This window comes from Scomber japonicus, chromosome 8 (genome assembly GCF_027409825.1).
Source record: "Scomber japonicus isolate fScoJap1 chromosome 8, fScoJap1.pri, whole genome shotgun sequence".
Classification (NCBI taxonomy): domain Eukaryota; kingdom Metazoa; phylum Chordata; class Actinopteri; order Scombriformes; family Scombridae; genus Scomber; species Scomber japonicus.
The window spans coordinates 33,126,669-33,153,924 of record NC_070585.1 but is presented as its reverse complement, the minus strand read 5'-3'; the positions used below and the strand labels follow the sequence as shown (position 1 = coordinate 33,153,924).

The window sequence follows — 27,256 nt, the reverse complement described above, 5'->3', positions numbered from 1 at the left end:
GCTGTCAGTCACTAGCAGCGAAAAAATTTAGTTAACTGAAATTAAAATAAAATAAAATAAACTCATGTCTCTACAAACAGTTTTCTATTTATGTTTTTATTTGTAAATTCCCCCTGGCTCTTTTCTTTTTATTGAACTGTCTATATTAATGACTTAGTTTGACGTTATGTTGTTTGTGCTAAATAAAGATTTATATTAAAAAAAAAAAAAAAAAGTAGAAAAGAAAAACAGCTCTCTCTTCGGGCGTTTTCCAGCCTGCATAGGATTTATCCTGAGTTTCTCTTTCTCTGGTCATGTCCAGCTTGTTTTCTCCTTCTAAAGGTATTTATTGTAACTTTATTCATTTTCTAATGTGACTGTTTTCACTGTTTGAGAATGACTCTTGGTTCATCTTGTTAGTTTAGTTTCAGTTGGGCCAGGCACACACACACACACACACACACACACACAAAGTCCAGCACAAAAAAAAGAGAAAAAGTCCAGCAGAAGAAAAAAAAAGTCAGGCAAAAAAAGAAAAAGAAAAGAGAACGAGTAGGCTTTACATTGTTGATATGATACATTATCAGTTAGGAATACAGCTGCGCCACTTCAGAAAATCACCTTCACACTCTAAAGACGTACAGCTGCTGGCATAGTCAGTAACTTGGTTTGATCCTGTGGCACTGTGGTCAAGCCTCTGCAGTAAATTGATTTCTTTTTTTTTTCTTGTTCTGGATATTTTCTTCTTTTTTTTTTCTGGCTTTTTTTTTTGCCTGGCCCCAATACTCCCTCATAACATGGTGGACGTTTTCTTCTTTTTTACTGTCACTGTTCAGAGTGTCTGATAACAGCTGACAGAACTGAGTTACATTTATCTTCTTTATGGAGAGAAACAACAACATGCTGTCTGTATTAGTGACAGCTTCAACTTCAAATCACTTTGTCATTTGCAACAGAACACATGAGGGTCAGATGCTGAGTAAAACAGTCCATAAAAAGTTCAAACATAGAAGTAAAAACGGAGGTAAAGATGTCTTAATATACATAAAATAGAGAGAGAGTGCGCAGTGGTGGAGGAAGGGGTTAAATCAGGCTGCAGCTATGGGAGAGGCTGTGCTCAGCTGATATATTTGGCACAGCAGTGGCATTGAGATCTAGGTTCATACAGTGAAATCATTGGGAGCAAAGCGGCCATTCTGAGGTTGAGGCTCTTGTTCCCTGAGGTTGGTCTGTCAGGCTACACACAGGCTGCTGGTGCTGTATGTAGCTGAGAGGAAGCCTGAAGATACTATTCAGGGATGAAAATGATTGTTCTTCCTTTGTATGAGTATTAAACAGTATTTTAGTCTATTTTATGTTTCTTTCAATAATAATCTTTCAATAAATCTTCACACTGATCACACTGGTGGTTGTATGAAGGTTGGACAATATTAGATACGGCTCTGTGTGTCATGTGGAGGAATGAAGAGAAATAATATGTTGTGTTTGTGTGAAGGTGTTTCTCTGCTATGGATCAGTGTGAGGACAGAGAGGAGGGAGTCCCTCCCTCTAAACGTCCTCGATGTGGGGAACATGACAGCCGGACCAAAGCTCAGAGGTGAGATGAGGACCTCTAACTGTCCATCACTGTTCTCCACTCACATCACTCCACCATCATTATTAACACTCAAACATCTGTGTGTGTTGTGTTGAAGCCCAGAGGAGCAGCACAGACCAGACTCTGCTGGACCTGAACCCAGCTGTGTGTCCATGAAGAGTGACTTTCCAATGGATGAACCTCTATATTTTAAACCTGGACAACCTGCTGGTGGAAGGTAAGAATGTAAAGCTGCACAGATTGAACAGACTTTTAATTTATATCCAACATGCACATTTATCAGAGCTGTTGTTGTTTCAGGATCCAGCAGCAGAGACCAGAATCTCCTGGATCTGAACCCAGCTGTCTGTCCTTTAAGAGCGACCGGTCAAAGCATTTAAGCATTTGTTTTAAAGGAGGACATCCACCAGCTGATATGATGTAAGTTGTAACTGACAGTAAATGTTAGGTAATGTGAGAAATGAACTGGTTTGTACAACGTGTTGTCCGACCACATCAGTGTAAAGCCGGCCGTCATAGAGAGGGAGGAGATGTGATTATCATTTCAATATGGAAATAACAGATCACTCAGTCCACACACAACTTTGTTCATTAACCTCTGAAATGTGGCTGGAACATTACGCAGTCCAAATGGCATGACCGTGTAAGAGTACAGGCCTGATGATGTCACATCACAGGGCAAAATTACTTCCCTCACAAAATATGTGCAAAGCTCCTGAGTCCCTCAGTATTTTGACTGTCTTATCACTTCCAATTAACACAACAAACCCATCAGACATGAATGGAGCATAATCCAGGTCAATCTCAGAAGATTCTGTTTAACCTGCATTTGAAATGGCCACCAGTTTTTCTTCATATGGAGTATGGATAGTTGTAGTCAAACCAGCTGACTTCACATGGGATGCTTTAGTTCTCTTTTTTAAACAGAGGACATTCCTTTTTCCAGTGACCTTTTTGATGGCAATAATTACACACATTTGTGGTTGTTCCAATTTTGGGGAAAAAGAATCTGCTTTCTGATATTTATGATCCTTGCTATAGCGCTCACCAAAGATTCGCTTGTGTGTTAACACATATTCATCGGCCAACACTGCAGCCTCATTAGGACATGTGACATTGTGCTCATTAATGTAGATGCTTAAATTGCTCTAGAACAACTAGGCTTCAGGAACTAATTCATAAGCCTTTAAGACAGATGATTTTATAATATCTTTACAGTACTCTGACAATAGTGCAGAATAGGCTTCTTGTGCTTTACTTGTAAAGGGTTAGGGTTACACATTGTAACATTAAAGTTCTTTCCTTATCAGGTCAAGATCTTGAATAAGCAACATGTTCAAACAAACAGAAGATTTCGACATCATTTTCATGAAACTTTGGCAACAACCTCAAATTATTGGTAAAACCAGTGAAACAGTGGATTCCCCATTTAAAGCAGATGTAGAAACGTTACCTTCCTCAATTAATGTCTATTTTTGTAGTTCTAAATCCAGTTTCATTTCTTCCTTTTTGTATTTCATTTTTTCCAATTCCTTCTCATGATCCAATTTCAAAAGCAGCAATTCTTTCTGCTGTTCAAACGTCAAGCCAGTTCTACAAATACATACACCAATCTCACCTCCCCAATCCATCAGCACACCACATTCTTGTAAGTTAGTCTTGAGATTTTCCTTTGTGTGTTTGGACACTTCAACATAGTAATGCTGAGCAATCTTAATCAACTGGTCTTTGGTGCACTGCTCCAGCAACTCATCAGAGGGATACTGAACAAACTTCTCCACAATGTTAGCCATAACCAATCAGACCTAGCTACCTAGATAATCAAAATTAGGTAAATTCACAAAACAACATGTTATGCAACAAATGGCAGCCATACTACATTAACTAAAACTCATCCCTGGTAGCAGGTATTTATTCACTGTAACCCAGCGGCATTGAAGAGAAACTGAGCCAAATGCTCTAACCACCTTTCCCGCCACACTATGAAGACACCATGCAACAGACCCTCTAGTAGAGCCTTCTGCTATGCCTGACCGAGGAAAACACCAGTCCAAGTACTGCCATATCAAACATTTTCTCACTACCTTACCTCAAAATGATGAGCCCAAAAAGAAAAAAAAACAGATTAGATTAAAGCTACCCCAAGCTAACAAAACACTACTGTCATGTGCAATACTCCATGCAAAAGTAACACAAAATGCTACCTGGCTCAGAGGTAGGACAAAAGATGGAGACCACACATTACTTTTTAAACTATTTAGTGAACATACATTTATTTAATTAAATTATATAAATTATGCATGTCAGTACATCAGTAATGTATGAATGTGTGTAAATGGAAGATTAAACAAAAATACAAACAAAATCAAACAAATCCAGCAACTCAAACAGGAAAGAGAATGCTCCAAGCTCTGTTTATAAAGGACCATTCACACCAATTCAGGTGTTCAGGTGACCATTTCTCCTGATGAGCCACTTCCCAGGTCCCTTACAACCAATAAGAAATTAGGTCAGAGGCCATGTGACTGTCACAGGTGTATGAATGGTTGATTAGAGCTACAAACAGACTGAGATGTTGATTCTCAGTGGGATCAGCAGAACTAGTTTTACCTCTACAGGGAGTCATCTGATGCTCTGTTCACATCCAAATATCACTTGATGGACCTTTAGTTTGTGTTTGTCTCTGTGTGGACAGACATAATTTGAGCTCATTCTTCATGATTCCTCCACAGAGTGGACCAGGAGAGCTCAGAGGTTCCCAGTGGTCAGTCTGCCCAGCAGCATCAAACACACCTGGACTCCATATTTATGGTCTGTATTAGGGTTGTGCATCTAATAATAATAATAATGTTAACTTTATTTTGTATAGCGCCTTTCATAAAACCCAAGGTCGCTTCACAATAACAAGAAACACAGACAACAACAGTACAGTACAGACAAAAACACACATTTAGCCAGCAAAAGCCTGCAGGAACAAGTGCCTTTTCAACTTAGATTTAAAAGAGTCCAGAGTTGGTGCTTGGCGAATGTCCTGAGGGAGTGAGTTCGAAAGGGTAGGAGCTACCACACTAAAGGCCCTGCTCCCAAAGGTTCTCCTTCTGGTGCGGGGAATGGACAGGAGGCCCAAGTCGGCAGAGCACAGGTCCCGTAAAGGGTGGTGAACCTGGAGGAGGTCATATGAAGAGATTTGTAGGTGAAGAGGAGAAGTTTGAAAGTAATGTGAAACTTAACAGGAAGCCAGTGCAACTGTTTGAGTGTGGGGGTGATGTGCTGGCAGGGTTTGTTTCGAGTGAGAACCCTGGCAGCTGAATTTTGGACATATTGGAGCCTGTACCCCATAAAAGATGGCATTACAATAGTCCAGATGTGAGGTGATGAATGCATGTATGAGAGTCTCAGCAACTGAGTCAGAGAGTGAAGGACGGAGCCTGGAAATGTTCCTTAGGTGGAATAAGGCGGATTTGGTGACAGATTTAATGTGTGTGTCATATGAGAGTGTGGAGTCCAAAATAACCCCCAGATTGCGAATCTCAGAGGACAGCAAGATGCAGGACCTATCAACCATGAGGACAAGATCTCCTACTTTGCAGAGTAGAGTCTTGGGAGCAACAACCATGAATTCAGATTTCTGACTGTTGAGTTTGAGCAAGATGGTGGTCATCCAGACTTTTATTTCATGCAGGCAGTTGATGAGGGATTGTGGAGGGAGCTGGGTGGAAGGTGATGTGTTGCGATAGAGTTGGGTATCATCAGCGTAGCAATGGAAATACAAACCGTTGCAGTGGATGATCTGGCTAAGCGGGAGCATGTAGATGATGAAGAGGAGAGGACCAAGTACGGAACCTTGTGGCACACCATGGTTAACTGGGGCAGGGTGGGAGCTGGATCCATTAAAGGTGACAAACTGTTTTCTGTTGGATAGATAGGAAGTGAACCAGGATAGAGCAGTACCAGTGAGTCCAAGGTGAGTAGAAAGGCGGTTGAGCAGGATTGAGTGGGAAACCGTATCGAACCATCTCTGGTCTGTGGCCACTATGATACATTTCTCAATACACTGCCAACGATCTGATACTTAAAAGATATGTAAGCATCAACTACCAATGCTCACCACTCTTGAAACTATTCGCCTGAGATGAATCTGAACACGAGGTGTGTCAAGTGTGTAATAAGTATAGTTTTGCTGCCTGTGCCTGTATATGGATATGAGTCGGGTAATCTTTCCATCTCTACTCTGTAAATCTACTAATTTTACAACTATTCTGTTCACAATCATCTCCATGCTGCACTTTGTAGACCAGTAGATTGTCTGTCCAACATGGATCTGATGTTTGCATCATGATCTTAGTTTGATTGCGTCATTCATATAGTATTCTGTTCCAGCTGCTGGAGGAGAACGTTGTCACTTTTGTGAAGAATGAGTTGAAGAAGATGCAGAAGGTTCTGAGTCTTAATTACCCAGAATGCTTAGATAGTCATGAGGAGGATAAGGAGGTGTTGGACGGGGAGGAGGAAGAGCAGAGGAAGAGCAGCAAAGATGCATTTCTAAAGATCACACTGCACTTCCTGAGGAGAATGAAGCAGAAAGGGCTGGCTGACCATCTGCAGAGCAGTAAGAGGATTTCTATAAAGATGAACATGCTGGATGAATGAGACATTTACTGATGTCTCAAGAGATACAGGAAAATATGTTTATATCCTTTTCTTGTGTCTATTAATTCAGGGACTCTGGCTGGCAGGTGTCGACGTAAGCTCAAGTCTAACTTGAAGGAAAAGTTCCAGTGTCTGTTTGAGGGGATCGCTAAAGCAGGAAACCCAACCCTTCTGAATCAGATCTACACACCGCTCTACATTACAGAGGGAGGGACTACAGAGGTCAACAATGAACATGAGGTCAGACAGATTGAAACAGCATCCTGGAAAACAGACAGACCAGAGACAACAATCAGACAAGAAGACATCTTTAAAGCCTCACCTGGAAGAGATGAACCAATCAGAACAGTGATGACAAAGGGAGTGGCTGGCATTGGGAAAACAGTCTTAACACAGAAGTTCACTCTGGACTGGGCTGAAGACAAAGCCAACCAGGACATACACTTCACATTTCCATTCACTTTCAGAGAGCTGAATGTGCTGAAAGGGAAAAAGTACAGCTTGGTGGAACTTGTTCATCACTTCTTTACTGAAACCAAAGAAGCAGGAATCTGCAGGTTTGAAGAGTTCCAGGTTGTGTTCATCTTTGACGGTCTGGATGAGTGTCGACTTCCTCTGGACTTCCACAAAAATGAGATCCTGACTGATGTTACAGAGTCCACCTCAGTGGATGTGCTGCTGACAAACCTCATCAGGGGGAAGCTGCTTCCCTCTGCTCGCCTCTGGATAACCACACGACCTGCAGCAGCCAGTCAGATCCCTCCTGAGTGTGTTGACATGGTGACAGAGGTCAGAGGGTTTAATGACCCACAGAAGGAAGAGTACTTCAGGAAGAGATTCAGAGATGAGGAGCAGGCCAGCACCATCATCTCCCACATCAAGACATCACGAAGCCTCCACATCATGTGCCACATCCCAGTCTTCTGCTGGATCACTGCTACAGTTCTGGAGGATGTGTTGAAAGGCAGAGTGGGAGGAGAGCTGCCCAAGACCCTGACTGAGATGTACATCCACTTCTTGGTGGTTCAGACTAAACAGAAGAATGTCAAGTATGATGGAGGAGCTGAGACAGATCCACACTGGAGTCCAGAGAACAGGAAGATGATTGAGTCTCTGGGAAAACTGGCTTTTGAGCAGCTGCAGAAAGGGAACCTGATCTTCTATGAATCAGACCTGACAGAGTGTGGCATCGATATCAGAGCAGCCTCAGTGTACTCAGGAGTGTTCACACAGGTCTTTAAAGAGGAGAGAGGGCTGTACCAGGACAAGGTGTTCTGTTTCGTCCATCTGAGCATTCAGGAATTTCTGGCTGCTCTTCATGTCCATCTGACATTCATCAACTCTGGAGTCAATCTACTGACAGAAGAACAAACAACCTCTCAGAGGTCTGAAACTATAAAAGAATCTGCAGAAACAGATCTCTACCAGAGTGCTGTGGACAAGGCCTTACAGAGTCCAAATGGACACTTGGACTTATTCCTCCGCTTCCTCCTGGGTCTGTCACTGCAGACAGTTCAGACACTCCTACGAGACTTGCTGACACAGATGCGAAGCAGTGCACAGTCCAATCAAAAAACAGTTAAGTACATAGAGAAGAAGATCAATGAGAATCTGTCTGCAGAGAGAAGCATCAATCTGTTCCACTGTCTGAATGAACTGAATGATCGTTCTCTAGTGGAGGAGATCCAATGGTACCTGAGTTCAGGAGGTCTCTCTACAGATAAACTGTCTCCTGCTCAGTGGTCAGCTCTGGTCTTCATCTTACTGTCATCAGAAGAAGATCTGGACGTGTTTGACCTGAAGAAATACTCTGCTTCAGAGGAGGCTCTTCTGAGGCTGCTGCCAGTGGTCAAAGCCTCCAACAAAGCTCTGTAAGTACACAGATAGTTATTGATTGTTTTTTGAAGATATTCACTGAGAGTTTTTCGAAGAGTGGATTAAAAAAAATTATTCATTCAATAATTTTCCAAATGTATTCTCCAGACTTAATGGCTGTAACCTCTCAGAGAGAAGCTGTGCAGCGCTGTCCTCAGTTCTCAGCTCCCAGTCCTCTAGTCTGAGAGATCTGGACCTGAGTAACAACAACCTGCAGGATTCAGGAGTGAAGCAGCTTTCTGCTGGACTGGAGAGTCCACACTCTACACTGGAAACTCTCAGGTCAGATCATGTTTGTCTGAACTGATTTAAGATATTTCTCTACACTATAAAAAACGTACAATTTAAACTACCTATGTCTGTATTTCAGAATCTCTTCTTAATCAGGATTTGAAATATTACAGAGTAGAAAATCTGAAATCTGTTTCTTTACTTAAAAATCATATATAGTCCAGCACACAGATATCATCAGCACATCAGATATGAACTTTGAAGAAGCTCATCATATTTTGATACCATGTGATTTGTATCACTGAATTACTATTCATTTGTATTATTTTATTATTAACTGTCACATGTACTGTTGGTTTAAACCAGAACACAGAGATTACATATTATCAAAGTCTAGATTTATATCAACACAAATATTATTTGTCTTTTTGTCCATTATTGTGTCTTCAGACTGACTGACTGTAAGCTCTCAGAGACAAGTGTTAAAGCTCTGTCCTCAGTTCTCAGCTGCCAGTCCTCTAATCTGAGAGAGCTGGACCTGAGTAACAACAACCTGCAGGACTCAGGAGTGAAGCAGCTTTCTGCTGGACTGGAAAGTCCACACTCTACCCTGGAAGCTCTCAGGTCAGGATTCACCAACTTGTTCAACTAATCATCACTTAAACTGTGATTTATATGAGGACATAAACACTTGGGTTTATTCTCTACTCAAATTGTAAGTGTGTTTAGACTCTGAATAACTTTCTATTAACATACTTTCATTTGCTTTGTTCTGTCAGCAGATGACAGTGATCTTTACTCACCCTGGTAATATAATACTTCACCTCAGCTGTTATGTGGTTTGACAGATAGTCAGAAATGTTTGCCTACTGTTATTGTTTTAGTTTTATTGCCACAACTTTCAGTCTTTATTTGCCACATTATGATGTCTGAGTCTGTCATGGGAAGTTGGTACTGCCTCACAATAAAAACTTAAATGATGTTGGCAATTCGAATTGAGAGGCAGTGACTAGAAAGTATAAAGTTGATTTAAGATTAATGGTGACGACAGTAATAAACACTTCCAGTCCTGCAGTGATCTCAGATCATGTGACGTGTATGGTTTTCTGTGTCTGCAGTCTGTCAGGATGTCTAATCACAGAGGAAGGCTGTGCTTCTCTGGCCTCAGCTCTAAACTCCAACCCCTCCCATCTGAGAGAGCTGGACCTGAGCTACAATCATCTAGGAGACTCAGTGGAGAAGCTGCTGACTGCTGGACTTGAGGATCCACACTGGAGACTGGACACTCTCAGGTATGGATAGACAGGTATATGTATTTTCTCTACCTTTATTCAAGACTGTGGTATAACAATTTGAGAGCATAATTCATTGATTTCATAATTCAGATTGCATAATATTTTCCCTCAAACCCTGCCCTCACACTCCAATAGTTTCTGCCTGTGCTTAGATTTGCTTTGTTTCTGCTCACACTGTCTGCTGCACTAAGATATATAGTTGCTTGTACAGATTTCCTGCTCCAGCTCTTATCCCCACACCAATGAAATGATCTCTGCCTCTTTACTCATAAGTAAATTCAATGTGCTACATTTGAAAAAGCAAGTGGTGGAACTTATTGTGTCCGTGTATAAGTGCATGGTTTAAGGGACAATATTACGAAATCTGAATGTGAAATCAATAAAATATACTCTCAAATTGATATAACACACTCTTGAATAAAGAAAAGACAACAATCTCCTGAGAGGTGAATACAAAATGAAAACCAGAAAGCTCCAGTGAACTCACCTCAAACACTTCAAACAGACTGCAGCTGATTGTCTGCTGTAACCATCATTCATGAATGTTCCACAGCGGTGTTAGAGGAAATAGATTCCAAAGATTGTCCAAAGATTGTTCAGGAAAGACAAACAGAAATGTTAGTGTGAATCAGTTCAAACAGTCCTGTCATCTGTTTAGAATATAAACTGCTGAGTCTGAAAAGAAAAAGGGCAACTGTCCACCTGATTTTGACTTTAAGACGCCTGTTTTTGATTGGCTGAATGTTGTTGCGGTTTACAATTGTGTTTTCAAGCAATGTACCTCAGCGTGATCAGGATCCGAGCTGCAGGGGAAACATATGACTGACTTTTTATAGAGTGATGTCATGTCCATGATTGCATGCTGAAAGAGAACGTGCTGCTGTGACCCTCCTCCTCCTTTCAGGCTGCAGCCTGCTGGAGTCCGATGGTTGACACCAGGTCTGAGGAAGTGTAAGTGTGTTTTTCATTTCATTCATGAAAACAAAGCAAACTTCAAACTGTGACATCACTCATTCATATCCTACTGAGGATGAAGATGATGCCGTCATCAAACAGCTGACAGATCAATAACTGCAGCTGTATTGTGTCTTGTTCTCTCGTCAGATTTCTGTGAACTCACACTGGATCCAAACACAGCAAACAGAAAACTCAAACTGTCTGACAACAACAGGAAGGTGACAAATATGGAGGAGGAGGATCAGTCATATCCTGATCATCCAGACAGATTTGATGTCTGTCCTCAGCTGCTGTGTAGAAATGATCTGACTGGTCGCTGTTACTGGGAGGTCGAGTGGAGAGGAGGAGTTTTTATATCAGTGACTTACAGAGGAATCAGCAGGAAAGGAGTTAGTTCGAACTGTGTGTTTGGAAGGAATGATCAGTCCTGGACTCTGTTCTGCTCCGATGGTCGTGGTTACTATGTCTGTCACAGTAACAGAGAAACACCCCTCCCCTCCTCTTCCTCCTCATCCTCTGTCTCTAACAGAGTAGCAGTGTATGTGGACTGTCCTGCTGGCACTCTGTCCTTCTACAGAGTCTTCTCTGACACACTGATCCACCTCCACACCTTCAACACCACATTCACTCAGCCTCTGTTTGCTGGGTTTACAGTCAGGCAGTCTGGTTCCTCAGTGTCTCTGTGTCCTCTACAGGAAGGAGAGTCTCCTCCTGTTAGAGAAACTTTTTCACTGTTGACCAGATAGTTCAGTCTGTACAGGATCACACACAGCTGATGGTCTCACTGGTTGTAAATGTAAAAATGTGGAGCAGACACTAGTACACTACTAGACACTATAGACTATCTTAAAGAGTTACAATTCAGGACATTTTCTGGCTAAAGCACTTTTTTTCCTCCAATCTGTTTATTGAATTTTTGCAAACATGACAGCATGGCATATCAAATACAAGTTGGTATGATGTCTGTAGTGACAAGCACAATTTCGTACCTCCAACCCACCCCGATCTGGCACAAGCACTTTTAGCCTTACCAAATCAATAAACAAACCAACCACCAACATGCCAATGATAAGGATGACCAGTCGGAGGGGTCAGGAAGGATGTGAGGCAAATGGAAATTGAAACTGAAACAAATCAGACACCCTGGGCACAGCTGGATTCACCCCACAACTAATCTCCCACCAATATTTGACTGTCACACATATCAAAGAAATACACAGGTGTGAATTAACCATTCATACTATGGACTCAGTCATCCACACTCACAGGACACCCCTCTTTCTCTCCTACCCAAAAATGGCAGGATTCCAGACCCCTGCCATAAATTACACAAACCATGCCATCTCCTCGCCATTAACATGTTTGTAGGAGTGTTAATAATAAAGCAGCCTCATATCAGTGCAAAATCAATGAACAATCCACATAGAGAGAGTCTATTTTCATTACAGTTAAAAATGTATTACAGTATATCAGCCACCATATCAGTTATCAGTGAATTTTTCCCCTCTAAAATTGGTATTGGTATCAGTTCCAAGAAACCCATATCGGTCAGGCTCTGGTTTCAGCAGCGTCATAAATACAATCATGGTTCAAAACAAACAAAAGAAAGACGAGAAAAATGAGAGGTAGACAATATGTCACCCAATTTCTCTTAAAAAGGTTGTTCACTAGTAGTGGAAATGATGACCTGTTGCTCCTCAAACATTAGTTACTACTAATATTGTCAAACATTCTGAGTGTCTGCATTTCACTCCTCTTTTGTCTGACATTTAATCAATGCAGGTAAACATTTAGCAGCTATTCATAGTTAATCAGTTGTCCCTGCTCCTAGTGCCAGGACTAACATCACTCAACATAACTAACATCGCTCAATAGCACCCGTCTCCACTGTAATAATGAAGCAACCCTACTGATAACTGAAGAAGGAGGTGAGCAGCATTGTGTTGAATGAAATGTCTTATAACAGGAATGAAGGACATCTGTGGGAATTTCTTTTTATTATTGTTATGAAAAAAGAAGAATTATTAAATCTTTCTCAATGACAAGAACTGGTCTTATACTTAGTTGATATGTACAGTATACTTCGTTAAAAAATGTATTGCTGCTTCCATTTTGTTCATTATATCATTCTTCTATCATTTACCATTTAAGAGTTTTAACACTAAGATTATATTTAGACTGTAAAAGTTGGCCTTCTATTGGTCTAATAAGCTGCAACACACACCTATAAGGACGTTGTGCTCTCATACGCGCTGCATTGATAGTCACACAAACGCATACACGCGCGCACTTGCTCGATCCAGATTCCAGGAGATTGTAGCTCATTTGCGGGCGTCAGGGAGCCGCTATCAATATGCGGGAGAGTCCCGCATGTATTCAACGGCGAAACTGAAATTAACCCACACTAGAGATTTTAATCTTCAAACTTTTCTCTGTCAACTCCTCCGCTAGAAGGAGTCTTTGTTTTGAAAGAAAACAAAGAGGCATTCTTTGTTTTCTTTTTTCCCGCTTCTGTGTGTGAGCTGCACCTTGAACCCGGCTCCAGTTACAACAGTGTGAGAGGGGATCAGTGGGTGGAGGCACAACAGTGATTGGACATTAATTCGCGGGGAGGGCTTTTCACCTGCCAGGACAGGCACACACACACACACACACACACACACACACACACACACAGTGGTCTGTAAAGCATCAATGAAAAATTAATTGCAAAACCGAAAACCCGCAGTCCATAAGGTCGTATTGTTCTGTGCAGAGCGGACCGAACTGTTCAATAGTACCGTTGCATCCCTAGTATCAGTCTCGCATCACATTCCACTGTATACAGAATACTGCATGCATGTCTGCACAGTTATATTTTCACAGCTCAATGTTAGTAAATGTTGGACAGTTAGTTAGTATTGGTCTACATTTTGTAGTGGCCGCCCACTTTGAGTCTGGTTATGAGGGTTCTTCCTGTTAAAAGGGAGTTTTTTCTTGCCACTGTCGCCAAGTGCTTGCTCATGTGGGAATGTTGGGTCTCTTTAAAATTAAAACCTGAAGAGTTCGGTTTAGAACCTGCTCTATGTGTGAAGTGCCTTGAGATGACTTTGTTGTGATTGATTGACTTATACAACAGGGTTGCAATGCTGCACATGCAGAAGTGTGGTTATAGCAATTGCGCATGTTTGGCGTGGCCTGTGTGTATGATGGTGGGGCCCAATGTGATATCTTTTCATGCAGCCCAAAATCACACAAAACCTTCCACTAGGGACATGCTAACTCCTCCACCACGATAAGGTGATGGTTCACAGAGAAGCAGATGTTTGTGGACCCATTAATAAACATCTGCTTTTTGCCGATGATGTGGTTCTGCACTAGGAGTAGACCTGCTGCTCCTTCGCATCGAAAAGCGCAAGCTGACGTAGTTTGGGCACCTGGATCAGGATTCTCTAGAGGTGTTCTGGGCCCATCCAACTGCTGGGGATAGAGGGGTCTGCACCCCAGCAGAGTCAGCCTAGGCAAAAATGGAATTATCCCCACCCCCCAGGCAGATCAGCCACAGCTGCAGAGGAGGCCCCCAAGTAGTTTCAGAGACTTTGTTTTTCCCTCTGGAGAGAGTAACAGATAGTAGTGAGTTGGTGAGACCACCGGTTCCTGCAGAGGGCAAGAATGTACCCTAGTCTCACTAGAAGTGATGGTGGTCCTTCTGGATCTTCCTAGCGAAGGGAGAAAAAAAGTGTTGGGATAATGGACTGTGATGGACATGATCTGTTCTATAAAAAAAGGTTCATAGGGCATCCAGTTGACTAGTTGTCCATTAATTAGATTTAATGTATGTTCTCTCTCACTGTGTGGTTGTATTTCATGGGTTTCTGTTCCTACGTGCTCTGTTTGTCTCTTGAGGGCGAGGATGGTAGTGTAGGGATCCTGTACAGTTGTGAGTCTTTGGAGTAACAGAGTCATCATCTCCAATCTCTCAGCCGTGACTCTGTGTTTGAGTGGTGTTACTGAGAGACACTGTGACACTCCTGTTTATTACTCTTAAACCATTTATTTCAAGTACTTTAACAGTACTCTTGTGTCTGACATGTAAGTGAATCGTTACAATATTTTGCTTTCATAATCTACTGTTCTCTTGTTTGTCTGTCTTAGTTAGGACCATTTTTGAAAAGTAAAGATATTTTTCTTCTGTGCTGTTTGAAGGTGCACTCACTTTCACAAAGAATGTAATTTTAATAAACTGTAAACAAGGCAAAATGTTTTAATGTAAAGAATTAAAACCAAACCACTCAGCAGAACTCACATGATGTAACTTTTAAAAAACATCAACACTAAATTATCTATAACTCTTGATATTTTTATGATGTAAATATATTAAAAATAACCTTTGATCCATTAACCTGACATCCTGCAGTGTGTGTTTGTGCCACCAGAAGGGGCCACATCTCCATCCAGTCTCCCATCTCCCTCTTCTCTCTCTCTGTCTGCTTATTTCCTGGTTTAGTTTAGTTCCTGTTTCTTAGCTCGTTGTGTTGCAACTTCTTTTCTCCTTCTAAAAAGGTATTTATTGTAACTTTATTCAGTTTGTATTGTGACTGTTTTCACTGTTTGACTCTTGAATGACTCTTTGTTCATCTTGTTAGTTTAGTTCCAGTAGAAACAGCAGAAATCTGTAGTTCTGAACTCTACTAACAGTCAACAGAAATCGACACAGTGGAAGTTTTCCTCCATTTTACGTTCGCTGTTTAGAGTGTCCGATCACAGCTGACAGTACTGAGTCAGTGTTCACACATCAATAACTTAGAACATTTGTAAGCCAAATATTTTGGATCAGTATTTTTACATGGATTATTAGATCACACTTTTGGTTGTATGAAGGTTGGATGATATTAGATACGGCTCTGTGTGTGTGTCATGTGACTGAGAGGAATGAAGAGAAATAATGTGTTGTGTTTGTGTGAAGGTGTTTCTCTGCTATGGATCAGTGTGAGGACAGAGAGGAGGGAGTCCCTCCCTCTAAAAGCTCTCTGTGTGGGGAACATGACAGCCAGACCAAAGCTCGGAGGTGAGATGAGTATCTCTAACTGTCCATCACTGTTCTCCACTCACATCACTCCACCATCATTATTCACACTCAAACATCTGTGTGTGTTGTGTTGAAGAACAAAGAAGGAGCACAGACCAGACTCTGCTGGACCTGGACCTGGACCCGGACACACCAATTTGTTCAGCATGTCTATAGATGAAAATGGATATGTTATACGACCAAAAGAAGAGTAAGTCAACATCAGATTAGTTTATAATGTCAGCAACATTACTAGATATTTTAAACAAAAATTCCAACAACATCTCATCAAAGGGGGAAATTTCTGTAAAGACTGAACAGACTTTTAATTTCTATCCAACATGCACATTCATCAGAGCTATTGTTGTTTCAGGAAACAGAAGCAGACACCAGAATCTCCCGGATCTGAACCCAGCTGTGTGTCCTTAAAGAGCGACCGGTCGAACAACTTTTTCATTGAATTTAAAGGAGGACATCCATCAACTGATCCGATGTAAGCTGTAACTCATAGTAAACGTTGGGTTATGTTAGAAATGAACTGGTTTGTGTTGTCTGACCACGTTAGTGAAAAGCCGGTCGTCATAGAGACTGTGTGAACATGTGATCTGTGATCTGAGGAGACATGATAATCATTTCAATATGGAGATAACAGATCACATGTTCACACAGTCTCTCCTGGAAGACATTAATGGAGTTTAGTAGGGCTGCAGCTATCGATTATTTTTGTTATTGATTATTTTTGTAATCGATTATTTTATCAATTATTTTTGATAAAATACATCATAGACTGTATAGAAGAAACACTCAGGCTGCCCTCCTTATTAGTGTTGGGGATGCATGCAGGGCTGAAAAATGATCCTATTTTCTCTGTATGATTGTGAAAAAGTATTTTACTCTATTTTTTAAATGCCAGTTAATATTCTACTATAAAGCTGACCATCAATCAAACAGAAAGACAGTTAAGCCCAGTACTTTATTTGATAAACATACAGATACTTTATCTACTAGGTCTATTATCTATCATAACGTATTACATCATTTTAAGTAGTCTGTGCCTTTAGAAATACAGAAATTTAAATAGCAAATCTGTTTTTGTCATGTTATCATGAAACTAGAAAGCATACTAATTTACTGCTGACAGTTCTAAAAACTTCATTGTATTATTATTATTGGATGATTAATATTAATGCTTTTACTACTTTAATGTTGTAGTTGTTGAGGTGGATTTAATATTAATTGCTTCATTTAAGTGTGGGTAGATACTAGATTCATCTATGGTAATGCATTGTATTTTACTAACTGAAGTACAAATACCTCAAAACTACTTAAACGCAGCATCACGCAGTGTCAGTATTTTTACATGGATTATTAGATCACATTGTTGGTTGTATGATGGTTGGACGATATTAGATATAGATTGTCCATCACTGTTCTCTACTCACATCACTTCACCATAATTATTCACACTCAAACGTCTGTGTGTGTTGTGTTGAAGAACAAAGAAGCAGCACAGACCAGACTCTGCTGGACATGGACCTGGATCCAGCAACTCGTCCATGAGGGTCATAGATGAAAATGGATATCTTAAACGACCAAAAAAAGAGTAAGTCAATCATGTTAAGGAAACAACAGAAAGCTTTGTTGTCCATGAGGTCCATAGATAAACATGCATATCTTATACAACCAAAAGAAGAGTAAGTCAACATCAGATTAGTTTATAATGTCAGCAACATTACTAGATATTTTAAACAAAAATTCCAACAATTCCAACAACTGAGTTAGTAACCAAAACCTATAGCTGTTGGACAAATGCAAAAAGCACAATATTGTGCTCTGAAATATTGTGGAGTAGAAGTATAAATGAAGTACAAATACCTCAAAACTGCTTAAACACAGCATCTGAGTGCATGTACTTAGTTAAATTCCACCACTAGTGTGTGGTATGTGCACATGTGTGAGCCTGTGTTCTGGATATAAATAAATCAGTATAAAGTACTCATATGCATCATGTACATTGCATCTGGAACGTATTCACACCCCTTCACTTCCCCCACATTTTGTTATGTTACAGCCTTATTCCAATATGGATTTTTTCATCAATCTACACACAATACCTCATAATGACAGTGAAAAAGGTTTCTTAGAATTTTTTGCAAATGTATTAAAAATAAACAACTGAAACATGGCATGTATGCAAGTTAAGGGGTGTGAATACTTTCTGGATGCACTGTAACTAAAGTTGTTCTTCCTAGTATGTAGTGTGTATTATGCATCTGCTGAACTGTGAGTTTGGAGTATCTTTCAGAATAATATTGAAGGTGTGAGGTGAGGTGAGGGGGGGGGGGTGACATGCAGCAAAGGACCTCAGATCGGGATTCGAACTGGGGTCGGCTGTGTATATGGCATGCGCTCTAACCACTCCACCACCTCCACGCCTTGTGTCGGTATTTTTACATGGATTATTAGATCACATTGTTGGTTGTATGATGGTTGGACGATATTAGATATAGATTGTCCATCACTGTTCTCTACTCACATCACTTCACCATAATTATTCACACTCAAACGTCTGTGTGTGTTGTGTTGAAGAACAAAGAAGCAGCACAGACCAGACTCTGCTGGACGTGGACCTGGACCCAGCAATTCGTCCATGAGGGTCATAGATGAAAATGGATATCTTATACGACCAAAAAAAAAGTAAGTCAATCATGGTCCCAAGATGTTAAGATACAAAAAACAAGACATACAACATGAAACTGAATCACCACAAAGACAATTTGATGTCTAAAGTAAAAATGTAATTTCAGATGTCATTATGAACCTGTGGCCCTGTTCCATAAATAAGCCCTGACCTGACTTCTATAAGCTCCTCTCATTTTTAACAGCACCAACACGGCAGCAGCTTAAAAACAGGAACCTCTGCCCACATTATTCACTGGAGGGACTTTATATATGAACATACACTGGCCCTAGTGTTATAGCCATGCTGAGGATGTTTCATTGTTATCTATTATAGTATTGAGTATCGTATTGAGGATCAAAGCCATTGATAATGTTGAACATATGATCCAGCTTCTGTTCTACTCTGAGCTTTACTGGCAGCAGTCCTACACCTCTGAATCAATCACAACCAACATGAGTCAAAAAGGAAACATTTAATAATTACTGAATAATATAATTTTCCATCACTTGCACTTTGATCCTAAATTTAGATGTGAAACCACTGAACCAATTACAACAGGCAGAAACAAACTAATACTGGAGCAGCTGAAATTCTAGCTCTTGTTCCAGGGCACTTCAGCAGTGCATAGTGAGGGAGGGAGAGCTGTATGGAGGTTTGTTCAGAGCTGTTGGGACTAAGCCAAACACTGAGCTGAAAGCTACAAACAGACTGAGCTGTAGCGGCTACCACTACATGGAGTCATCTGATTCTCTTTTCACATTAAAGAGTACGTTGTAGACCTGCTCTATGTGAAAAGTGCCTTGAGATGACTTCTGTTGTGATTTAGCACTATATAAATGAAGATTGATTGATTGACATCCAAATATTACTTGATGGACCTTTAGCTTGTGTTTGTCTCTGTGTGGACAGACATAATGTGAGCTCATTCTTCATGATTCCTCCACAGAGTGGACCAGGAGAGCTCAGAGGTTCCCAGTGGTCAGTCTGCCCAGCAGCATCAAACAGACCTGGACTCCATATTTATGGTCTGTACATGTACAACAACTACTTTTACATCTATTCTGTTCACAATCATCTCCATGCTGCACTTTATAGTGCAGTGGATTTTCAGTGTGTCCAACATGAATCTGATGTTTGCTTCATGATTTTAGTTTGATTGTGTCATTCATATATTATTCTGTTCCAGCTGCTGGAGGAGAACATCGTCACTTTTGTGAAGAACCAGCTGAAGAAGATCCAGACATTTCTGAGTTCAAGTTACCCAGAATGCTTAGAGAATCACAGAGAGGATGAGGAGGTGTTGGATGGTGAGGAAGAGCAGGGGAAGAGCAATAGAGACGCATTTCTAAAGATCGCACTATACTTCCTGAGGAGAATGAAGCAGGAGGAGCTGGCTGACTGTCTGCAGAGCAGTAAGACGATTTAACCAGAGTTGTTAATAGTACTGAATTATCCTATTCAGCTTGACTTAAATGACATTGGAGTAATAGGTAAAGCACTTGTGTAAAACGTAATTCAAAGTAAAAGTTACTAAGTTACTCCCTGAGGTTACCTTACATGTGGATCCCATGCAATGAACTGAAAATTTAGGCAAAGGCATCTGTATAGAGATTTGTCAAAAAGCCATGTTGAAAAGAAATTGAGACTTATTGAATTTAGATTTTTTTCTAATTTAATTACAAATTAGAAATGAAATGGTTTTGAATAGGCCCTCAGTATATCTAAATTTAAAGATGTCTTATCTTTATGTGTTTCCCAAGTTCGATGCAGATCAGTAACAACATGAGCCTGGACAGGCAAAGCTTACACTGTAGTATGCCACTGTTGCATTTTCTCTGTTAATATGCAAATATGTCTGAAAGATGTGGCCAGGAATTTCCACCCTTCTCAGTGTCAGTCTGTAGTGTCTTTGGTGGTCCATCCATCCATCCATCCATTCTCTGCTGCTTATCCTGGGCTGGGTCACAGTGGCTTTATGCTGAGCAATGAAACCTAGACATCCCTCTCCCCAGCCACACTCATCAGCTCCTTTTGGGGTATACCGAAGCGTTCCCAGGCCACGAGAGATATGTAACATTGAAGAGGCGCGTCGGCCATGACAGCCCCACAATGTCCAGAGCCTTCAGCATCTCAGGGCGAATCTCATCCACACAGCCTCCCTTCACGCTTGTGTCCACCAGCAGGTTCTTGGGTTGCCGTTCTGACAGGCACAGATGACCTTCCGTCTGCAACTCTGAGCAGCCGCCTCCACAACTGAGGTCTTAAACATGGTCCACTCGGATTCTTTGTTCTCAACCTTTTCAGGGAATGCAGAAGAAGTTCCTCTGGAAGTCAGGGTTGAAGATCTTGCGGATGGGGGCCTCCGCCAGACGTTCCCAGTTCATCCTCGCTACTCGTTCAGGTTTCCCAGGTCTGTCTGGCAGCTTTCCCTGCTTCCTCTACTCCTCTCTTCACCCCAGTGTCCAAGACAATACAGCAGCGGGTGTGATAACACAAATACAAAGTCGATCATCTACCTTTGGCCTAAGATGTTCTGGTACCACATACATTTATGAACACCCTTATGCTCGAACATATTGTTTGTTATGGCCAATCCATGGTTTCTCCATCATTGCCATCATTGGTGTTGAAGTATCCCAGCAGAACTATGGACTCACTGGGCCCCACCAAGAGAGTCAAGGAAGGCTGGGTATTCTGAACTGCTGTTTGGTGTATACACACATACAACAGTCAGGTCTTCCTCCTAGCAATGCAAAGGCGCAAGAGGCAGGAGGCAACCCTTTTGTTCCGCGAGGAGAACTCCACTACTGCTGCGCTCAGCTGTGAGTAACACTTGTTGGCGCTCCCCTCCCAGGTCAGGCTCCAGAAGAGTGCCCTTGTCTCTCTCTTCCGGGTGAGGTTCTCACCTCCTTTTGTGTTGTTTCTTGGAATCGTTTAAATTGTTCTTAGTCTGGACCCTCACCTGGGATCAGTTTGCCTTGTGAGACCTTACCAGGGGCTATTACCCCTGACAACACAGCTCCCAGGGTCATGCAATCCCCTCCACCACGATAAGGTCTCAGAGGAGGTCTCTGGTGTTGTATCCTCCAAACTCTCTCATGTCCCATCCATGGCTGCTATGACTTTGTTTTGGTATGACATTTTGATCTGATTGACCTGTTTTTTGTGTAATGCATTTGATTGGGGTCTGGTTCCTTTGTAGCTCGCAATTTCTGTTGATCATTTTAAAGGACAAATAAATGATTAACTCATTAATGGATTAATGTACAATTGTTGTAAACAGCTTTACTTCATTTAAACCATACTTAAGCAAAAGTAAAATGACTGACTTTGACAAATACTCAAAAGAGTACAAATCAATGAAATAGCTTCTCATTACAGTAATGTGAGTTCTTGTGATTTGTTACTTCCGACTCTGCATTTAGCATGCTTGATAAAGGAGATATTTACTGATATCTCAACATGGAGGAAAATATGTTTATGTACTTACTTGTTGAGGGTATTAAATGTTGAAAGATGTATTTTAAGTGACTGATTTCATTTGTACATTCTTCTTTAAGGAACTCATGCTCCACTGTGCCAACATAAACTCAAGTGTAACCTGAAGGAGAAGTTCCAGTGTTTGTTTGAGGGAATTGCTAAAGCAGGAAACCCAACCCTTCTGAATGAGATCTACACACCGCTCTACATCACAGAGGGAGGGACTGCAGAGGTCAATGATGAACATGAGGTCAGACAGATTGAAACAGCATCCTGGAAAACAGACAGACCAGAAACAAAAATCAGACAAGAAGACATCTTTAAAGCCTCACCTGGAAGAGATGAACCAATCAGAACAGTGATGACAAAGGGAGTGGCTGGCATTGGGAAAACAGTCTTAACACAGAAGTTCACTCTGGACTGGGCCGAAGACAAAGCCAACCAGGACATACACTTCACATTTCCATTCACTTTCAGACAGCTGAATGTGCTGAAAGGGAAAAAGTACAGCTTGGTGGAACTTGTTCATCACTTCTTTACTGAAACCAAAGAAGCAGGAATCTGCAGGTTTGAAGAGTTCCAGGTTGTGTTCATCTTTGACGGTCTGGATGAGTGTCGACTTCCTCTGGACTTCCACAACACTGAGTTCCTGACTGATGTTACAGAGTCCACCTCAGTGGATGTGTTGCTGACAAACCTCATCAGGGGTAACCTGCTTCCCTCTGCTCGCCTCTGGATAACTACACGACCTGCAGCAGCCAATCAGATTTCTACTTGTTGTGTTGACATGGTGACAGAGGTCAGAGGGTTCACTGACCCACAGAAGGAGGAGTACTTCAGGAAGAGATTCAGAGATGAGGAGCAGGCCAGCACCATCATCTCCCACATCAAGACATCACGAAGCCTCCACATCATGTGCCACATCCCAGTCTTCTGCTGGATCACTGCTACAGTTCTGGAGGATGTGTTGAAAAGCAGAGAGGGAGGAAAGCTGCCCAAGACCCTGACTGAGATGTACATCCACTTCCTGGTGGTTCAGTCCAAACTGAAGAACATCAAGTATGATGGAAGAGCTGCAACAGATCCACACTGGAGTAACAAGAACAGGGTGATGATTGAGTCTCTGGGAAAACTGGCTTTTGAGCAGCTGAAGAAAGGCAACCTGATCTTCTATGAATCAGACCTGACAGAGTGTGGCATCAATATCAAAGCAGCCTCAGTGTACTCAGGAGTGTTCACACAGGTCTTTAAAGAGGAGAGGGGTCTCTACCAGGACATGGTGTTCTGCTTCGTCCATCTGAGTGTTCAGGAGTTTCTGGCTGCTCTTCATGTCCATCTGACATTCATCAAGTCTGGAGTCAATCTGCTGGCAGAAGAACAAACAACATTCTCATCATCAGCACATTTCTACCAGAGTGCTGTGGACAAGGCCTTACAGAGTCCAAATGGACACCTGGACTTGTTCCTCCGCTTCCTCCTGGGTATTTCACTGCAGACCAATCAGACTCTCCTACAAGGTCTTCTGACACAGACAGGAAGTAGCTCACAGATCAATCAGGAAACAGTCAAGTACATCAAGAAGAAGATCAGTGAGAATCTGTCTACAGAGAGAAGCATCAATCTGTTCCACTGTCTGAATGAACTGAATGATCGTTCTCTAGTGGAGGAGATCCAACAGTACCTGAGATCAGGACGTCTCTCCACAGATAAACTATCTCCTGCTCAGTGGTCAGCTCTGGGCTTCATCTTACTGTCATCAGAAAAAGATCTGGACGTGTTTGACCTGAAGAAATATTCTGCTTCAGAGGAGGCTCTTCTGAGGCTGCTGCCAGTGGTCAAAGCCTCCAACAAAGCTCTGTAAGTACACAGATAGTTAAATTTATTGAAGAGAAAATTAACAATTTATTAATTTTTGTCCACATTGTCTCTCCAGACTGACTGACTGTAACCTCTCAGAGAAAAGCTGTGAAGCTCTGTCCTTAGTTCTCAGCTCCCAGTCCTCTAGTCTGAGAGATCTGGACCTGAGTAACAACAATCTGCAGGATTCGGGAGTTAAGCAGTTGTCTGGTGGATTGGAGAGTCCACACTGTACACTGGAAACTCTAAGGTCAGATAATGTTTTTGGCTCAACTGATTTGACAATTCTCAAAATTATAAGTGAAGTTTAAACAGCCTCTCTCATGTCATCATTTTAGAGTCTCCTTTTCTTAAGGATTTAAAATTTTCATGGGATAGAAAATCTGAAATAGTGTTACTGTACTTTAGCTGCATGTACTGTCCAACACACATACTGTATATCACTGTTGACTGAAAATAAGAAACTGATCGATATTGATTGTTAACTGTCTCATCTCTGGCTGCTTTATGACACGTCATCAGTGCTTGGCATAAATTACAACAAATTTAGACTTATTTCAACATAAATGTTATTTGTGCTCTTGTTCATTATTGTTTCTTCAGACTGAATGGCTGTAATCTCTCAGAGAGAAGCTGTGCAGCTCTGTCCTCAGTTCTCAGCTCCCAGTCCTCTAGTCTGAGAGATCTGGACCTGAGTAACAACAACCTGCAGGATTCAGGAGTGAAGCAGCTTTCTGCTGGACTGAAGAATCGACTCTGTACACTGGGGACTCTCAGGTCTGATCATGTCAACTGGTTTTACATATTTCTCTAAACTGTATAAATAATACATTTCAAACAGCCTCATAGCAGTACAATCTCCTCATCACCAGGATTTTAAATTTCAGTGTAGAAAATCTTGGTCATGTATTTCTGTAATTGAAAAGTAGTGACTGCTAGTGTTATATATTTATCTCCAAAGACTACAGAAACATATTGATGGTGGCAATAATAAACACATTACCTTTCAATCCTGCAGTATTCTTAGATCATGTAATGTGTGTTGTTTTGTGTGTTCAGTGTGTCAGGATGTCTGATCACAGAGAAAGGCTGTGCTTCTCTGGCCTCAGCTCTGAGCCACAACCCCTCCCATCTGAGAGAGCTGGACCTGAGCTACAATCATCCAGGAGACTCAGGAGAGAAGCTGCTGACTCCTCGACTGGAGGATCCACAGTGGGGACTGGACACTCTCAGGTTTGGACAGATAGGAAAAACAGAAAGCTGCAGTAAAAGCAACTCAAACACTTCAGACTGAAGCAGATTGTTCCACTGCTGTCTGAGACGAAAATTACAAAATTGTCCAAAGATTGTTTTGGAAAGACAAACAGAAACAGGCTGAATTATCATTTTCATAACAACAACAACAACAATAATAACAACTTAAGTCAGGGGTGTCAAACAGATTCAGATTTTAAGTACACATTTTATCAGTATCTGTTACCATGGTAACCCCAAACTGACAGCCCTGTCGCAAAAATTTTGTTTGGGACGATTTATCTAATCTTTCTTAAGGCATCTTAAGGCCCGTTCATCTGTTCTGTGAATAGATTGTTTATTATAGTTATAATATATACTATATATTATTTATAGGTTATTATGCAGTGGATTTTAATGGTCTGGCACACATGAGATCAAATATGTCTGTATGTGGCCCTTAAACTAAAATTAGTTTGAAACCCCTGACTTAAACTTATATAGTGACTTCCATGAAAACCAAGGATGATTTACATGTCACACAAACACAAAATCCTGTTAGTGTGCATGTGTTCAAAAAGTCCTGTCATTCGTGCAGAATACAAGTCTTAAAAGATAAAAGCATCGTTGTTGACATTGAGTTTGACTGAATGAATCTTGATGAATGTAATGAAACAGACTGTATGTAGATGTCTTTAGGCTTAGTATTCCCACTTTGAACAAGTTGTATGAAAGGGAACAATGTGTGTATGTACTGTGCACAACTGTATATTTATCATCATATGACAAATATTATCATATTTAGAATATATGTGTATGACAGTCATTAAATGTCCATGTTAGCATGCTGAAAGAGAACGTGCTGCTCTGACCCCCCTCCTCCTTTCAGGCTGCAGCCTGCTGGAGTCCGATGGTTGACACCAGGTCTGAGGAAGTGTAAGTGTGTTTTTCATTTCATTCATCAAACGTTGCCATCACTCATTCACATCCTACTGAGGATGAAGATGATGTCATCATCAAACAGATAATAGATCAATAACTGCAGCTGTATCTTGTCTTGTTCTCTCCATCAGATTTCTGTGAACTCACACTGGATCCAAACACAGCAAACAAAAAACTCAAACTGTCTGACAACAACAGGAAGGTGACACGTGTGAAGGAGGATCAGTCATATCCTGATCATCCAGACAGATTTGACTGGTGTCCTCAGCTGCTGTGTAGAAATGATCTGACTGGTCGCTGTTACTGGGAGGTCGAGTGTAGAGGAGGAGTCGATATATCAGTGACTTACAGAGGAATCAGCAGGAAAGGACTGGGTGATGACTGTGAGTTTGGAAGGAATGATCAGTCCTGGAGTCTATTCTGCTCTGATGGTGGTTACTCTGTCTGGCACGATAACAGAGAAACATCCATCTCCTCCTCCTCCTCTTCCTCTTCCTCCTCCTCTGTCTCTAACAGAGTAGCAGTGTATGTGGACTGTCCTGCTGGCACTCTGTCCTTCTACAGAGTCTCCTCTGACACACTGATCCATCTCCACACCTTCAACACCACATTTACTCAGCCTCTGTGTGCTGGGTTTGGGTTCTGGTATGACTGGTCTGATTCCTCAATGTCTCTGTGTCCTCTGTAGGAGGGAGAGTCTCCTCCTGTTAGAGAAACTTTCTCACTGCTGACCAGATAGTTCAGTCTGTACAGGATCACACGCAGCTGATGGTATTTAGTACCAGTATACCAGTATCTCTCACTGGTTGTAAATATAAACATGGTTTCCACATGATTGACTGTACAATGAATCAAATGATAAACTGAGTCCAGTTGTTAGTGTATTAGAAAGGCTTGAACTGTAATGGGATCATGAAAATGGGATCTTAATTATGTTTTATTTTATACTAGTTTGTATAGTAGTTTCATAGTTTTTTCACTTATTTGGATATCAAATCACTGATGATTGTCAGATTAACATGTCACCTATCGGTTGTTTAAATTAATACCTTTAAATGGTGAAGGCTGAGGTTCAGCAGTTGAAGTGTGGCAGGTTTTATGTCACATGCATATCATAATGGAATAATTGTGATCATGAGATTCCAACCAGTAACTACAAGACTTATGTCTAAGATTGAAGTTGCAATTATGACTCCAAAAAGTACATTCATATTTGGGTTAGTCAGTGTGAGAATGTCCACAGTGAAAATGATCAATAGACAGGGGGGTCGTCTTCTTATGGGCTATTCCTCCTTAATGGGTCCAGGGCATGTACCGCTGCATTGGGAAGAGTCAGCTTTAAAATGGAGATTTAAAATTGATTACTAGAAAAAGGATAAAGGGAAAAGGTCTTCCCCAACTGTGAACATTTTTAAATCCAGGTTAAAAAC

At 41.2% G+C, this 27,256-nt stretch overlaps 2 protein-coding genes across 2 annotated transcripts in view; both read left to right on the top strand.

Moving 5' to 3' along the window:
* The window catches only part of LOC128362857 (uncharacterized), an 85,526-nt gene extending 74,133 nt beyond the window's left edge, over positions 1-11,393 (top strand). The window contains exons 14-18 of the mRNA XM_053323710.1: positions 8,210-8,383; positions 8,783-8,956; positions 9,451-9,624; positions 10,532-10,578; positions 10,732-11,393. Coding sequence (XP_053179685.1) covers positions 8,210-8,383; positions 8,783-8,956; positions 9,451-9,624; positions 10,532-10,578; positions 10,732-11,330 — 1,168 coding nt within the window. The 3' untranslated portion in view covers positions 11,331-11,393. The remainder of the gene's footprint in view (positions 1-8,209; positions 8,384-8,782; positions 8,957-9,450; positions 9,625-10,531; positions 10,579-10,731) is intronic.
* LOC128362856 (NLR family CARD domain-containing protein 3-like) lies at positions 254-26,514 on the top strand. Its single transcript, XM_053323709.1, has 14 exons — positions 254-321; positions 15,530-15,631; positions 15,729-15,842; positions 16,005-16,124; positions 17,127-17,234; positions 18,221-18,328; positions 19,261-19,339; positions 19,501-19,726; positions 21,875-23,651; positions 23,728-23,901; positions 24,255-24,428; positions 24,711-24,884; positions 25,774-25,820; positions 25,958-26,514. Exons 2-14 carry the CDS (start codon positions 15,543-15,545, stop codon positions 26,512-26,514), a joined length of 3,747 nt encoding a protein of 1,248 aa, XP_053179684.1. The 5' UTR covers positions 254-321; positions 15,530-15,542.
* Positions 26,515-27,256: the final 742 nt, after the last annotated feature.